The sequence below is a fragment of the Chlorocebus sabaeus genome, chromosome 21, assembly GCF_047675955.1.
Source record: "Chlorocebus sabaeus isolate Y175 chromosome 21, mChlSab1.0.hap1, whole genome shotgun sequence".
NCBI lineage: Eukaryota > Metazoa > Chordata > Mammalia > Primates > Cercopithecidae > Chlorocebus > Chlorocebus sabaeus.
Genome location: NC_132924.1, coordinates 95,731,529 through 95,749,037, shown reverse-complemented (window position 1 = coordinate 95,749,037; position 17,509 = coordinate 95,731,529). Strand labels below are relative to the sequence as shown.

The window sequence follows — 17,509 nt, the reverse complement described above, 5'->3', positions numbered from 1 at the left end:
CTAGCCAAAGGGACATTGAGGGAAGTCTGGTAAGTTTCTGGGGAAAAAAAATGTGTGTGTGTGTGTATGTGTGTGTGTGTACATATATATACACACACACACATATATGTTTTTTTATATATATATATTCCTTGCTCATATATATTATATATATATGTTCTACCTATCTCTTGTTAAGAGCATGTAACTATACACACACACACACACAACCTATCTCTTAAGTGTGTGTGTGTGTATATATATATTCACTGTTAACAAGAGATAAGTAGAATGGCTTTTTGAACCAGTTGAACCAACCCTAGTAATATGTTTCAGTTCCCTTTAGCCTGCGTGTAAAAGGAATATATAAACATATATATATTCCTTGAATATATATATCCTTGAATATATATAATATATAAATTATAATAATTATAATATATAATATATAAATAATATATAAATTACATATTATATAATATATTACATATATTATATATAATATATAAGTTATTATATATAATATATATTATCCCTAGTATTATATTTCAGTTCTCTTTAACCTAACTGCAAAATTCAACAGAATGAAAAACTCTTCAATATTTGGTTGTTATAAAGAATGTCCGTGTATTGAATAAATGATCTAAAAGGAACAGATTACAGTTGCCTCAATCATCTCTCTCTCTCTCTCTCTCTCTCTCTCTCTCTCTGTCTCTCTCCCCCCGCCCCTCCATTCACATGCTGCTCCAGGAAGACTCTTAGAGCTCATTCTGATAAAATATATGCAATTTGTCATGATACTTAATGGACTAATAGGTAACTTGTACAGATCTCTGCTGTTTCTATTCCAGGGAAAACTGGAGAAATTAAGTTGCATTGAGGGCATCATCCTTGATGGAGGCATTGTCAATTATAAAAGCTTATTCTGTGTCGAGAATTTATGTCTGACCACCTATCAGGGATGGGAGAGTTTTGGGATGCTTCTCCCTTCAGGCTGTTTCATTAGATCAGGGTTTCTTAACCTTACTATTGACATTTTGGACCACATAATTTCGTATTGTGTGGAGCTACTGTCTGCATTTTCAGATGTTTTAGTGGCAACGCTGGTGTATACTCACTAGATGCTAGTAATGCTCTCTAATTGTCACAATCAAAAAATGTCTCCAGAAACAGCCAGATGTCCCCTGGGAGGCAAAATTGCCCCCAACTTGAAAACCACTTTTTAAGAGATAGATGATTGTTTCTTATAGGTCTATTTTGTTCTAAGACGAGGGCAGAAGAGAGGGCAGTTCTATCATTGCCTTAAGCATTTTATATTATAATGAGAAAAATAGAATGAATTAGCTAACTTCCTCAAATTGGTCCTTTCAACCATACAGAGAACCTTTTGATGTGAGATATGTTTTGAAGCAAAATATAGTTACAGGTTAAACTCTTCACCCACAAAAAATCTGCAAAATAAAAAGTCAGAATTACATTATTTTGTAATCCTACTTCCAAAGGTTAAATAATCACATATTTAACAAATTACCTATAATATGATGATGTTAAACTGTCGCCTCATGTTAATGAGGCTTCAATTTGTCACTGTTAATAGAATCAGGCAGGAATTCACTCCATTTGAACATGAAAAAAAGTCTGCCTATAAGGACTCTTCAGATTCTTCAGATGTGAACTGAATCATGCTTTAATAGAATTGTATGAATGGGACAAGTAGACTGTTTCCTAATTTTTTATTTTTTTAAAGCAAATATTAAATACAACAGGCTAGGGAATACAATAAATGCTTTTGTCCAAATGAGAAAACTCTATCATGTCTATGATTAAATGTTCATGTCCATTTTACACACTAGGAAATAGGGTCTTTTCTTTTTCTATCCCTAGGACTTTGTGGCATGCTGAGCACATAGACGATATCCTATACATGGTATAAAATAAATATTTGAGTGGGTGTTGCCAATTTATTGGCTCCTTGAAACAGACTTTGAATAAAGATTTAAGGCAAAAGTAAACAATAATGCGTCTTTAAAGCAGTAAAGATTCTGTAGTTTGCAAAATAATGTAGTGATTTGTTATCATTGTGGCCATCCTTTCCTCTTCCCACTACTATCCTTCCAGTTACTAAATCTGTTATTCAGCCTTTGTCTGTGTCTCTACATCTATGCTGCTACTTCGAGTCCAAGCCACTGTCTTCTTTTGCCTAAGCTCATTCTCATGTTATTCTCCCTCTCCAATACATTTTCCCAATAAAGTAACCAAAGTGAACATTCTGAAACACATTTGTCACCTCCCTGGCTTAGAACCCTACAGTGTGTTTCTCTTGTCCTTGGGACATCATCCAAAATCCTTAGTCTCTACAAGAGTAGGGCTATTTCTATTTTCTTCTCCAGTGTATGTCCACTCTCAGTATTTGCCTAGCACATAGTAGGTTCTTACCAGAAGATGGGACTGTATTAGGCTAACAATATGAGTTTACACTGTTTTCTTTGTGTTGGATCTTTAAGTGTGGGATAGGCATTTAATGTGGGAAGTTGGTGGGAATGGTTTGCTCCTACTTCCCACAGAATGCCATATTGGGTAGTGTTGAACCATCCCACATAATGCCATATTGGGTAGTGTTGAACTATGCATGAAAACTGGCAACTGGCCCAGGTACATGCACTAATACATGAATTATTTTTATCTTTGCCATTGCCTTACATCTAGAAAAAAAAATCTTACATGGCTGGGTAGATTTTCATTCTATCCAGAACTAAGAAGGAAACCCAAGACTTTAAAAAATTATTACCAATTTATTTATTGCTTTGCAGCTTGTTCAAATTGTTACATATCTTGACTCATTGCTTAGCTTTTTGGCCAATAGGATTTCAGGATGCAATGCACTAATATAAACTCTTGGATTGGTTTAACTACCTCTGATGTCACAATTTCCCCATTAGAATGTCATAATTTTCTTGAAATCACATGATACCAATCACAACTCTTTTTATTTTGTTTCATTATGAGAAAGATAATCTACCAAATATAAAAATGCTGGAAGGAGCAAGATATCTTTGATCCAGGGAGACCTTTTCCATTTATGTGCTTTAGTAATCTACTGCCAACAAGCTGTCTTCTTTATGTCCTTTTACGACTGATGTTGTTTTGTTTTCTCAAGTTTGCCTCTTAAATAGACAAATGGAGGCATGAGCTTCCTTAGAATTACTCCTTCGACTCATAGTTCTCTTTCATCTGGACTTTTGAGGCTTAGTATCTTTCTACTACTCAGCCTTCCTGACTCAAATGGAAAAGCCATTTGGACAGCTCACCTGAATATAACATTTCAAGTTGGAAATAAGATCATATCAGAGTTAGGAGAGAGTGGAGTGTTCGGGAATCATTCTCCTCTGGAAAGGGTGTCTGGTGTGGTAGCACTTCCTGAAGGATGGAATCAGAATGCTTGTAATCCTTTGACCAATTTCAGCAGGCCTGAACAGGCAGACTCTTGGCTGGCCCTCATCGAACGTGGAGGCTGTACTTTTACACATAAAATCAACGTGGCAGCAGAGAAGGGAGCAAATGGGGTGATCATCTACAACTATCAAGGTACGGGCAATAAAGTATTTCCCATGTCTCACCAGGGGACGGAAAATATAGTTGCGGTGATGATAGGCAACCTGAAAGGCATGGAACTTTTGCACTTGATTCAGAAAGGAGTCTATGTAACAGTCATCATTGAAGTGGGGAGAATGCACATGCCATGGGTGAGCCATTACATCATGTCTCTATTTACCTTCCTGGCTGCCACAATTGCCTACCTTTACTTACACTGTGTCTGGAGACCTAGAGTACCCAATTCTTCCACCAGGAGGCGAAGTCATATAAAGGCAGATGTGAAGAAAGCTATTGACCAGCTTCAACTGCGAATTCTCAAAGAAGGGGATGAGGAATTAGACCCAAATGAAGACAACTGTGTTGTTTGCTTTGACACATACAAACCACAAGATGTAGTACGCATTTTAACTTGCAAACATTTTTTCCATAAGGCATGCATTGACCCCTGGCTTTTAGCCCATAGGACATGTCCCATGTGCAAGTGTGACATTCTGAAAACTTAAGAAATCTGGAGAATTTTCTGAAGATGTAACCAGATCTTTCCAAATACAAAGATTAGATAAATTCTCTTATCGTACTTTATGTAGAGAGAAAATTTCAGCTTCTCTATCCAGGTACGAACAAGGGTGAAATTTGTGTTTTAAAAATAAAACTCCATATCATGCCCAGCTATTTGAACTTCTTGTCTTTCTAATCAGTTTTAATTCTTATACCTTTTTGCCCTTATCCAAATAAGAATGTTAGTATATGTTAAAAACAATTTTTTTTCTTCATATTGCTAGGATTGTGACATTGCCATAGAGAATTATTCGTGCTATTTTAAAGTTTCCTTTTTTAATACTAATTCTTGTACTTTGTTTCCGCATTTTGACTAATTTTGGTATCTAATAATTTATATCTCTGATTCTGCATGGTTAATTAATTTTATTAATGCCCAGGAAATCTAGTTTCCAAAGCTATTCACTAGATTGGTAATGTGTTCTAAATAATTATTTTAGATGATAGCACTTTAGTTATGTAAGGAGAAGTGTTCTAAAGTATTATAGGCTTCATTTAGGATAACATTGCAAACATTCACCTTTGTTTGCCAGAGCTCTTTAAATCCTAGCATAAATGACTCAGCTATGGTAGCAGATTTCTTTTCTAGAAGTGTCCTTAGTAAATGCTTCTCTTTTCCTCTCCAAATGGTAATGAATGTTTCTCTGGGGCACTTTGATAACATAGAGCAGAGCTAAAATTTTGTTCAATTGCCTTTCCATGTTATATTCTTTGCCTTATTTTGCATCTTCCTTTTTTTCCTAGTAGATGAATAAACACCTATACAACAATGAGAGACAGAAAGATTTAGGTATTGTCGTATTGATGAAAATTTCTGTTTCTGAATGATATGCTAAACCTTTGATGCCTAACTCAATGTCACTTTGTGAATATACACACCATGTAATACCTTTTAAAAAGTGCAGGGACGTATGGAAATAAAATCGGATTAATGGCCTTTGGGAGAGAAAATCAACCTTTATGGGTATGTTTTATATCATCAGTATTCTTTTTATACTAGTTTTTGTTGTTCCTTCCTCTTCCTTGTCTCAAATTACCATGTTGTAGATTCACATTTCGTAAGAAGTAACAGCTCCTTTGGTCCTGGTGAGATCCAACCAAAAGTGACTTCTAGCACTCTACACATGTAGACCAGAGACATTTAAGTTCAAGGTCAGAATCTTTAGCCTCGGTTTCCTAGCTGGTGGGAAAAAAACCCACTGAGATTCACCCCCAATAATGTGTACCAGTAGCAGCGTGGCTGCTTGTGAACTCACTATGCTTGTGAGTCCACATGACATCCATTAGCTTTGAGGTCATATTGTGCCACTGACATGATTGTGGCCAAAACATAGGTAGAGTGGACAGAGCCTGTGGAATCTTCTAGTAGGGGTATTTGTTGAGTTCTGCAAAAATGTTTGATAAAAGCATCTACTTATTGCTGCTAATGGTTAACTTTAAATATGCACCTTTGAAGTTTTTCTTAATAGCTGTTTTTTAAAAAATGAATTGTGCCAAACCAATATGACTTTATTTAATCTTTTCCTTGACACCCTTTCTCCTCCCCTTTCAAACTATTATTTGATTAATAACAGATGTCAAGGCCTGCAGAGAAATTAGCTTCCCTAGATGTCAGTCCTTTCTTTACTCCTGTCAGACTTACTACATTTGTACAGTCAATGTAAGACAGAGAAAGTGAGGCAGGAGTAAACTGAGCAGGATCTCTTACTCTAAAACAGCAAAACCATAAAACAAAAGCCACAAATGTCTCAGAAAGCTTAAATAAATGCAATATAAGGGTTTATGTGATGAATCAAACATTAGCAGTGTGACTTTTACTTTTTGATGTAAAAATAATGTCACTGATATCACCACTTTTGCCTCACATCTGGTCACAGAACTAATTTTCAATTATCCTTTTTTTTTTTTTTTTTTTTTTGGTAGCTTGCTGTTTTGTTGGAAATATCTCCTTCCTTTGCTGGGAAAAATTTATATAGCATTCTTACATGTGCTTTCAGGCTTTAAAGAGCATACATTGTATGAATTTTAGACTTAATTTTTAGTTTAATGTGCTACCTACTATGATTATACGTAGCTCAGTGATTATATCCATCTTATAACAACATAGAAATCACCCATAACAGCATTTAAGCCAATAAATTCACAGTGTGCTCTAAACTCTTATCTAATTGGCTGCTGGATCTTGCATGTCATAATCACATCAAACAACAGTAAGCAGTATCTAGAGTTAAAAGGAGGGGATTTATTTTTCAATCTAAAGTTTTTCTCCTCTCTAATAAGACCTCTGAAACTCGTAAGCCATCTTTAAGAATTTCTTACAAAAACATGCTGGAAGATAGTGGATCTTGTTTGTATACTGAAGTTTTTTTTCTCTTTGTTGTTTTAAATTAATTGTCAACAGATGTGGAACTGTTGGGTTGGTTCTTAAGTCACTCGGTGAAGGGAAAGATGCATCTACTCAAGGTTGGCACTTGTAGAAACAACACTGACTTTTCCTGGCTTATCATGTTCAGTGTTCTTTGGCTTGTTAGTCAGAACTGTTGCAGAGCAAGTGTTGTTTGGACGGCTTATATGAACATATCATTTCATGTTGGGAATCATGTGTTGTCAGAGTTGGGAGAGACTGGAGTCTTTGGAAGAAGCTCCACTTTGAAGAGAGTGGCAGGAGTTATAGTGCCACCGGAGGGAAAAATCCAAAATGCATGTAATCCCAATACCATTTTCAGCCGATCAAAGTACTCAGAGACCTGGCTTGCACTTATTGAACGGGGAGGTTGTACCTTCACACAGAAAATTAAAGTGGCAGCTGAGAAGGGAGCCAGTGGAGTGATCATCTATAACTTTCCTGGAACTGGCAACCAGGTGTTCCCCATGTTTCATCAGGCATTTGAAGATGTCGTTGTGGTTATGATTGGTAACTTAAAAGGCACGGAAATTTTCCATTTAATTAAGAAGGGAGTTCTCATTACAGCCATGGTTGAGGTGGGGAGAAAGCACATCATCTGGATGAATCACTATTTGGTCTGTTTTGTGATTGTCACAACTGCTACCTTAGCATATTTCATCTTTTATCACATTCATAGACTTTGTTTAGCGAGGATTCAGAACCGTAGATGGCAGCGATTAACAACTGATCTTCAGAATGCATTTGGACAACTCCAACTTCGAGTGGTAAAAGAGGGGGATGAGGAAATAAATCCAAATGGAGATAGCTGTGTAATTTGCTTTGAACACTATAAGCCTAATGACATAGTTCGTATTCTGACTTGTAAACATTTTTTCCACAAGAATTGCATTGACCCCTGGATTTTATCCCATGGGACATGCCCCATTTGCAAATGTGATATTCTTAAAGTTTTGGGGATTCAAGTGGATGTTGAAAATGGAACAGAACCTTTGCAAGTTCTAATGTCAAGTGAACTGCGTGAAAACTTATCACCTAGTGAAGAGGAGACAAATAACGAAGTTTCTCCTGCAGGAACCTCAGATAAAGTAATCCATGTGGAGGAGAACCCTACTTCTCAGAATAATGACAGCCAGCCTCATTCAGTAGGGGAAGATGTTCATCCTTCACCTTGATGGCCTGACTTTTGAGGAAGTGTATTAAGCCTGTATGTGAAATCAGATCCTGATACTGACAAGCAGTTTGTCTGTTTGAAGTGTAGTTTTCTGTGTCATTTTTTGTTACTTCAATAATTTTCTACATTCTTTGTTAAACCTCAAAGACAGAAAAAAAGTCCTAGCAGGATTTTTTTGTTTAATTTTGGACCTTTGCTAAGTGTAATTTTTTGTCAGTATATGTTACTCCTGTGAGTGTACATATGTATATTTGTATGTACACATCCATGTTAAAGCTAAGGACAAACTTATTTTCTTAAATATTTTCTGTACATATATTGGGCTCTATTTTGGTAAAAATATTACTGATATATTTGTATGTTTGTTCTAATACAGAAACTATCAATTAAGTTTGAAAACAAATTATCTTTTATGTGCTAGGAAGAGTAAAAATTATCTTTTGATAACGTATTTATAGTATGTCTTAGTTGTGAGGTCGTTGTGCTGTTTTTTTTTTTTTTTCATTCTTGGCATGAACATTTTACAAAATTTTATTACTCTTATTCTTGATAAATAGTTCTGTTCAAGCAATTAGTACTTTTTTGTGGTATACATCTGTGTAGTGAAATTTTAAAATACTAGCACTTTTTAAGTGAACAGCAAATATTTTAGTGTCCAGTGTTACTTATAATAATTGTTACATGGTCATAAAACATAGAACGACTTTGATACTTAGTCATGGCATATTTACTTCCCATGTGTTTCTCCCCCCTCCAATTTGGTTTCTTAAATAAAATGTTTAACCTATGCCAGACTATTCTTGAGAGAAGTGATACAGTATAGAAATTGTTATTATGTTGTGATCATGTTTCTTTTGTTCACTATATTCTCAGGGTCCAGCAGAGTGCCTGGCACTCAAGTATTTTTGAAGGAATGAGTGAATACGTGAATAAATAATGATAAATATCTTTGCTGTAATGCAACTATTATGTGTTAATTTGAAAAACTTAACTGTTTTTCTCAATTATACAAAATAACAGAAAATTCTGAAATTTTTCACTCTAAATTACTTTGAAAAAATATTAAATTATAATTTTAGTCCAGAATTCATTATTATAGTTCAGCATGCATAATTTTAATGAGCAGCTTTGAACTCTGTAAGGCTAACACTGGGATTCGAATTACTGGGCAACCTTGGAGGGTGACCTAGTGAAGAGGAATGTTAGGAGTTGCTCAGTGTTAACAATACTGGAATTTAGACACAGGTAGAAGGGTAGTAGTTGGCTATAACTGCCACCCCATGGAAGACTAAAGGAGGAGAGGCACTAAACTAAGACCAGGAAGAATCGGGGCAAAAACTGGGCAAATGACCAGTTGTGAGCTATGCCTTGCTTGGTACACAAAGGCTTTTTTACATGCAACTTTAGAAACTTTTGTGTTAATCACAAGAGCTGTTCTTTGAAAGAACTGCATAGCACCAGGGCTACTGGAGGATTTAGCAGGAACACTAAGTGTTATTTCAAGCTTACCCTGGAAGAGTAAAGTCATTTCCTGAGGGATGAGGGTCCACACAGAAGAGAGAGGACACTGAGGACCCCATGACAGCTGCCCCTAAAAGGATCAGCTCCTAATCAGGATAAATTGTCATCTTTGGCCACTGTTAGTGTTTCTGCCACTAGAGGATAGCAGCGGATGGGGGTGGAGTGGCTAAAGTGATTTATACCATTTGTCCAAGAAAATCACTAGAGCTATGACAACAAATGCATCTGTAGTGTTGGCAGTCCCTGAACCTAGAGTTCCAGGGTCACTGCAGCTCTGTGTACTCTTGTGTGGGGTACTTGTTCCATGACATCTGGCAGTTCAAGAATTTGCTATTCACACTGGCAGTGCCATTGTGTTCTTCATTCTCCCTCCACATCGTTGTTGGTTTTTCCTTTTCTTTTTTCTCCTCGTTTTCCTTTGCTCATCATTGTCAATCTAAGACCTGAGTTACTCCCATGTATAAGAAATTGGCATGTGCATACTTCTATAATATAACCTTTGTTAATGTGGACATTTAACATTTAACACAGTGTGCTTGTTTGAGAATTTTCTATGGATGTTCTTTAAAGGGTGGTTGGAATCTATATTTGGAGTGGGATGGAAAGGGTCAAGTCAGTGAAAATGGAAACTGCTGAGTGGCTACCATGTGCCAGGTAGAGGACTAAGTGCTTTACATAGCTGTTTCTTTTATGTCAGAACAAAACAGTTTTAATCTTAGTGTTTAGAATGTTGTAAACAGATCAATAAACCACTTTCACTCTGGGTTTACTAAATAGAACTTGGAAACAGCACTGCTATATCAAATGTTATTCATTATAATAGATTTTCACTTATTCTGTGGGCTGTATACCATTTTCTCTTGTACCTAGTGATGCAAACATCTCTTGTCATAATGACATGGGATTAATAATATGAACTCCAGAAGGGAGTTTATGTTCCTTGTAAGAATCAAGCTTGCTTTTTTATTCACTCCTTAGATAAATTACGTTCAATATTCTACTACAGTGAAAAATATCCACTTCAACTCTTATCAGATAGTGCTATAGGTGAAATGACTTACTCCATCTATACAGTATCTCTTGTTATAGGACATACTACATTGATAATATCCCTATCTCTTGCTATAGAATTATTGTAATGCAATTGTCCTGCAGAGAATGTTAGTCAGCTATTTATTTGCACTAGTGTGAGCCTTTCAAAGGATTTAGTGAGCCAGGGATCTGGCTTTCCTGATGGGATTTACACTCCTTTACCACATTTAATGGATTTTGAAGCAGCACACAGGTATCAACTGGGGGAAAGATCACCATTTGGGGAGGTAGTGAAGCAAGTAGAGAAATATTCACACGCTGGTACTGTGAAGGAGTCCTTCTCATGCCAGTTCCATCCTCCCACTCCATCATTTACTATAAGCACCTGTTTTTGTATTTTAAAAACACATTTGATTTTTTGGCTTTGTACTTAACTGTATTTTTAAATATTTAGTTCTTAATGCTGAAAAATAAAGATTATAAATTAATATATTTACCAGCACAGAAATATCTTTAAATACACACTTCATTTTATAAGTGGGGGGAAGAGAGTGTACTTTGGAAAAAGCAATGATCTCTTTCCTACCAGTAAGTTTATTCTATCACAATTTGTTACCTCCCCTTTTCATAGCCACATCATAGCTTCTAACCCCTCTCTTCACAATTATGGCAGCATCTTTATCAGATCTCCAAGTTACTGTTTCCTTTGATGATTTTTAGATGCTGCCATGCATACTTTTCATCACTGTTGATGAACAGAGTGACTCTGATTTCAAAAATCCTCTACACATGTCCAGTTTAGCAACACACTGTTGTTGCCACACATCATGTTCTCTCATCTTTGAAAACTTAACAACTTACAGCATCTTTTTCAGAATTCCCTCTACATTTGCTTGACTGCTCATCTCCGCTACTTCTTCAGACTTGTTCGTGGTTCTCATTCCAAGCAGTTTCCCTTAACTGTTGTCCCTCTCTTTCCAGTCCATCTCTTCCAACTTCAGCCTAGAACCAATTGTAAGTCATTTTAGTTTTACCAAGTGCCACCAAATTCCTTGCCTCTTACACTTTCCTACAATATCATTTGCCTTCCCTGAATCATTCCTACATCTGCTTTTAATACTTCTAAACAGCCAACTGTTACTCAAGTTGTAATATTTATTATTATCTGATGTCAACCAGATCTTTGCTTCTGTTTAAAAATCCTTTAGTAATCTCTTAACTCTTTTATTTTTTTGAGACAGTACTCTCGCTCTGTCACCCAGGCTGGAGTGCAGTGGCATGATCTTGGCTCACTGCAAACTCAACCTCCTAAGTTTTAGTAATCGTCTCCTTCCTCAGCCTCCTAAGTACTGATTACAGGTGCACACCACCACTCGCAGCTAATTTTTTTTTTTTTTTTTGTATTTTTAGTAGAGTTGGGGTTTATTGTTTGCCCAGGCTTGTCTTGAACTCCTGAGCTCAGGCAGTCTGCCCACCTCAGCCTCCCAAAGTGCTAGGATTACAGGCATGAGCCACTGCGCCCAGCCTCTTACTCCCTTTTATAGTCCCCATAGAGTAGTACTTCGAAGCCTTGGCTGCACATCAGAATCACCTGGAGAGCTTTTCAAAGTCTCAATGTTCAGGATGCATTCATGACATCTGGGCTGGGACCCAGGCATTGGTAGTTTTTGAAGTTGGCCAGGGAATTCCAACATGCACACAAGACTGAGAACCACTGCCAGAGGACTGTTCCAAAGAGCCTTTAATCAGGTCCCAAATTTTACCCTCTGTTAAGTTTCACTTTTTTTCACTTTACTGAAAGTGTCTTGGTAGAAATCAAAATATCAAGGTAGAAAGTGTTAAATGTCTATTCCTCATGGAGAGGAATTGATAAAGGCCTGTGGTGATATGAAGGGAAGAATTTCAACTGGAGTAATAATTAGGGAACACTTAAAGAAGGAAATGATATTTGAAATGGAAATCTACTTGGTGGAAACAAGGACATTCTAGTGAAGAGAACAGTGTTAACAGTTTTTTATAAAGGAGCTTTGAGTGTCACTTGAAATTTTGGTTAAGAAACTTGAAGACACAGTGTAAGGAACATGGCTGTGCTTTGGTCAAGGATAGGCTGAGGTAAACATCCAGAGTGACTCAGCAAGTTTAGAGTGCAGGCGTTTAACTCCACCTGTTATCACAGCCATGTGGCCATAACATGGGAAGGTTTATCATTTGGCTCTAAGCCACTGTTGTCTGTAAAAGGTATAATTGCCCTGATGACACTGTATAGGCACACTTCTGTCCAGAGAGAGAAAGAGTTAAGCTGCTGACCCTGAAGGCAGTGAAGAGCTGGCCATGCAGCTGTGCATGGGAGCAGCCAGCACAAGCAGCTGAGACAGAGACAACAGTGAGAGCTGTTGATAGGAAAGCTGCTGAATAAAACTATATTTCACCTGCTTATGGCCCCAAGTGTTCTTTCAGCTATATTCCCATCCACCCACTCCCCTCGGACCTCAGCAGGGGCTGGACCCTGGGCATGACATTTGGTGTACTCATGAACCTGATAAGTGGCATAGTTGGCCAGATGAGGTGAGTGGATCTTCAGTTCTGAGGGTTCTCGGGTCAGCTATGTGTACCGTCATGGGCTGTGGTACCCAGTGGCAGCAGTGCTGCCTGAATGGGCCACAGTGGAAACATGGGAGGCTGTAGACGGGTCTCCTACGAATGTGGAGAAGGTACTGAAGCACCTGGAAGTGCACAACACTGAGGAAAAGCATTCTTTTGCTGACAGAGTCACATGGGCATTTGTAACTGTGCTGTAGGAATTGCATGCCCAGTCCCTGTGGGATGCAGCACAGGGAGAAAGAACCTCTGTTGCAGGTTCGCCCAGTGATCCACCAGAAAATATAGCATGAGCAGCTGTTGGGCCCCAAGGGTGAACCTAGGGACCCTCCCCCCATCACCATGGTGGAACACATTTCATATGGTGCCTGCAACCCCGCTATGTTGCGGGAGTCAAGCAAGTAATGTCGGCAGTCATGTACAGACTTAGTGCAAGTTATTCAGGAGAAAGAGGTTGCTGTGCAACCTGGTCCTGCCCGAGTGTTCCAGTTCACAGATTGCCTGCTGCAGTCAGGTGGAAGTGCTGAGCCTTTTCTGTTTGATAAGAGACTGGCCGAGATGCCTGGCTTGGGTGGCACCATACAATCAGCCATATGCAGACTTGGCAATCCACTAGTCCCTGAACCCGGATAAGTTTCCAGCAGAGCTGCATTTATCAATGGTTATGAAGACCAGTCAGTGAAAGTGGAACTTATGTCTGCACCTTGGCATTGGCCACTTGACGCTCTGCTTATGCACTGTGTACATCTCTCCCATGCCTGGGGACATTCTGAGGGTGGATGTTTTGCACGGCTTGGCAGCTGTGCCTTCTGTCACAGACTTGCTGGACTGCTTGACAATAGAATTGGGATGGTGCCACTGTGTGGTGGACCTGACCAATGCATTCCTCTTAATCAGCATTGCTCCAGAGAGCCAGGAATAGTCTGCCGTCATGGGAGGGTGACAGTGGACTTTCACAGTGTCACTGCAGGACTATATGCATAGCCCCATCATATGTCATGATCTCGTTGATGATGTTACCCGAACCTCTGATTCTCTTGCAGATTTAGAAGTGGCAATGCCCACCTTGCCTGGGGCTGAATGGTGAGGCTTACACAGTCAAGCAGGCTCTTCAGTAGGCACAAGCCTTATGGGTAGTTGTCTAGGGGTGCCCATTTAAACTGAATGTTCATGTGACCACAAATATTGTTGGTTAGGGCCTCTAGCAGTGCATGGAGACCTTGGAAGTGCCAACAGGCTTTTAGTCCTAGCTGTGGAAAGGAGCTAAGCTCCAGTGTTCATTCATACAGAAGAAATTAGTAATAGCAGATGGGTACATTCATGGGTAATGATCCCCTGGACTGGGAAATCAGTCAGTAACTACATATGCTGCCCCTTAGGCTCATAAGAGTGTGGCAGAACGGGTTACAGTCATCATGCGGACGACTTACATGATAGCGGGATGGATGCATTCATGGGTAATGACTCCTCAGAGAGGGATGGTGCAGACATCCACTTTAGTGAAGTGAAGCGCCTGCTTAGAGCAGCGGAGTATGCTAAGTACAAGTCCCTTAGCAGCAGAGTTACAAGAAGTCTTGGGACCTGTAGTCCTAATGCAAGATAAGGCCATGGGGCCTGAGGCACACCTAGACTCTGAACCTTCACTGTAAGGAAGGGTATCCCCCCATTCCTAATGGGGCATGATACACAAATAGGTCTAGTTGAGGTGCTACTGCTGCCTAGACTGTTGTCACAGTCCAGCCATTCTACTGACACTATATGGTTTGATACCAAGTGTGGGCAAAGTAGCTAATGAGCTAAACTCAGAGCAGTGTGGATGGTGATCACCAAGAAGGTGACACCTACAGTAATCAGCTGTAGCTGGGTAGTTTATCGAGGCTTAACCTTTTGGTTAATTATGTGAAAGTTACAGAATTAGCTAGTCACCAAGCCATGTAAGACCAGGCCACGTGGCTGGATCTATGAGAGGAAGGATGACCTTCTCCAATCAGTTACGGGGATGAAAGGTAATCTGTTATTACCTGCCTCAATACCCCCAAAAGTAGGGAGACAAAACCTGGTGTCAGCCATGGACCTTTCAAGCCCACCGTTGCAGATGGTTGGTGATTGTGGCCCCTTATGGGGAAGGGTCTGCAGTATAACTTACATGTTACTCCTTGGGTATTTAATGTGTGACCTCCACAATTAGCCATTTGTAGGGGAGGGAAACAGCCAGGGAGGGAACCCTCCAGGGAACATATGTACTGTCTATGTGGCCTATCATAAACTTCCCTGCAACTTTGGCATGGGTTCAGGACCCAAGGGAACCATAGAAAGCTGATGAGGTGTAACATCATCACCCAGGGCAGAAGCCCTTGGCAGCTGCATTGTTATCCAGAGATGAAAAGTTGACTTGTATTTTGCCTGAGGGACGTGATTTACCCTGGTTAGTATCCGTGCTTGCCTTGTCGTTTCAGCTGTAAGTTGGCATGCTCCAATAACATTGTGGACTGGGCCCACACCTTACTTAGGTGACCAATGTCTCTAACTGTTGGATCTGCACTGCCCTTCCAGCAGCAGCTGCGGATGGCTTGCCCTGGTGCGTGCATGCAGCTTCTGTGCAGAACTGCACATGGCTAGAAACTCGGGGCCTCATGGACAGTGGGTGGGACGCAACACATCAAGCTTTGAATAGGAGGCATCGCAAAACCCATGGCAAGCCTGCCCCCTGGCTGACTCTAGCATCTATGATGGATGGAGCTGGCTAATGGGAGAACACGTGGTGTCTGCATTGCGGATACCACGATGTATAGAGCAGCACTCGGGTAAAGTCGCCTTGGGATGGTTGCCTGCTGAGGTTTGTGCAAACATAACATGGTCACTACACCAAGGGTTTGGTGGAATGAGCGGCCTTACCAAGGCTGGGCCCCAATGGACTTTGTGCCACCTGGAAGTTAATGGATCTGTGAGGGCACAGGATGGCCATATCTGCCAGCCAATTGGACTGTACCTGAGGGTGGCCCTGTGTGCCTGCCACTGTGCTTCCCACATTGCCTGGTCACCTACATGACTAGAGGGCGCTGCGTTTCCAGTTTTTGTGAGTGCAGTGGGCCCCCTGGTGGTTCTATCCCTCAGCAATAACTATTCCTGGAGCAGGTGTCATTACTGTAGATACGCAAGTTACAGCCCTTGCAGAGCACACAGCTCGGGCCCTGAATTACATCTGAGTTGCCCTCCTTTTGTTAACTGATAAGGTTAATCAAATCAGGAAGATGGTGCTACAAAACCAGATGGCCTTAGACATAGCTACAGCTGCTCAAGGTGGCACTTGTGCCCTTGTAGGGACACAATGTTGAAAATTCGTCCCTGACAACCACCAGAACATAGTGACAGCTTTATAAGGGGTGTCCCAGGAGGTTGAGGTGATTGAGCGCCTTGCTGATGACCCCTGGCAGAGATGGTGGGCATCTCTGGGCTCTGGCCTACATTGGGCTCTAATAATCATGGGTAGCGTAGCAGGAATATTAGTAGTAAGTTGTTGCTGCTTATATTGTTGCTGTGGCTTCTGGGTCCAAGGTGCGACCCTGTGTGCACCGGTCCTCACCAAAAGGACTCCCTCAGCCTAGGGGGTGGAATGTAAGCCTTAGTGTGCCAAGCTGCCAAGCCTGCATATCAAATCTATGTACCCAAAACTTATGTATAAAGCCTCTGTGTATATATCGAGCCTAGGTACCAAAGCTTATGTGTATAACCTGTGTATCCAAGGCCTATGTCTCCCTCGGCCTAGGGGGTGGAGTGTAAGGAACATGACTGTGCTTTTGTCAAGGATAGGCTGAGTGACTCAGCGAGTTTAGAGCACAGGTGTATAATTCCACCTGTTATCACAACCATGTAGCCATAAAATGGGAAGGCTCATCATTTGGCTCTAAACCACTATTGTTTATAAAAGGTATCATTGCCCTGCCGACACTATATTGGCACTCTCGTGCCCAGAGAGAGAAAGTTAAGCTGCTGACCCTGAAGGCAAGGGAGAACCAGCAGCACAGCTGTGTGTGGGAGCTGCCAGCTCAAACAGCTGAGACAGAGCGGACACTCTAAGAGAGCTGCTGCTGAGAGAGCTTCTGAATAAAGCCATATTTCACCTACCTATGTCTTCCTGAGTTTTCTTTCAGCTATTTGCCACTCATCCACTCACTCCCTCCAGACCTCGGCATGGGTTAGAACCTGACCTTGAACCTAACATATGGAACTTAGAAGGCTGTTGCAATGATCCAGGAGTGATAAGGTGAAAATATGAATGAAGGCAGTGGCAAGTGAATCGGGTGGGTCGCCTACAAGATAATATGTTCTTTGATTTCACTTGCTGGTGTGAATTTTCTACTTCATTTTTCCATGACCAGGGTAACACTGATTTTAAAACCTCTCTGCATCCATAACCTTTATCTTCAGTTCATCTCCAATTTACCAACACACCATGGATACAGAAGAGGTGGGTCTGGGTCGGGGGAGTAGAGGAAGAGTGAAGAGTTAAGGATGACTCCCTGCTTTCTGGCTTGGACCACTACGTTATAATAATGCCATTCAGTGAGACGGAAAATAACAATGACGTGAAGCAAGTTTGGAGTAGAAGAGTACAGATTTTGAATATGTCATAGAAGTTCTGGGTGATG

At 40.1% G+C, this 17,509-nt stretch overlaps 3 protein-coding genes across 10 annotated transcripts in view; all 3 read left to right on the top strand.

Annotated features, from left to right (window-relative positions):
• Positions 1–17,509, top strand: part of CADPS2 (calcium dependent secretion activator 2) — a 560,307-nt gene that overhangs the window by 173,373 nt on the left and 369,425 nt on the right. The gene's annotated exons all lie outside the window — the stretch shown is intronic.
• Positions 2,992–4,380, top strand: RNF148 (ring finger protein 148). The gene has a single exon (XM_073008660.1). The coding sequence runs from the start codon at positions 3,165–3,167 to the stop codon at positions 4,074–4,076; it is 912 nt and encodes a 303-aa protein (XP_072864761.1). The 5' UTR covers positions 2,992–3,164; the 3' UTR covers positions 4,077–4,380.
• Positions 6,313–7,880, top strand: RNF133 (ring finger protein 133). Its single transcript, XM_007982742.3, has one exon. It carries the CDS (start codon positions 6,580–6,582, stop codon positions 7,708–7,710), a length of 1,131 nt encoding a protein of 376 aa, XP_007980933.1. The 5' UTR covers positions 6,313–6,579; the 3' UTR covers positions 7,711–7,880.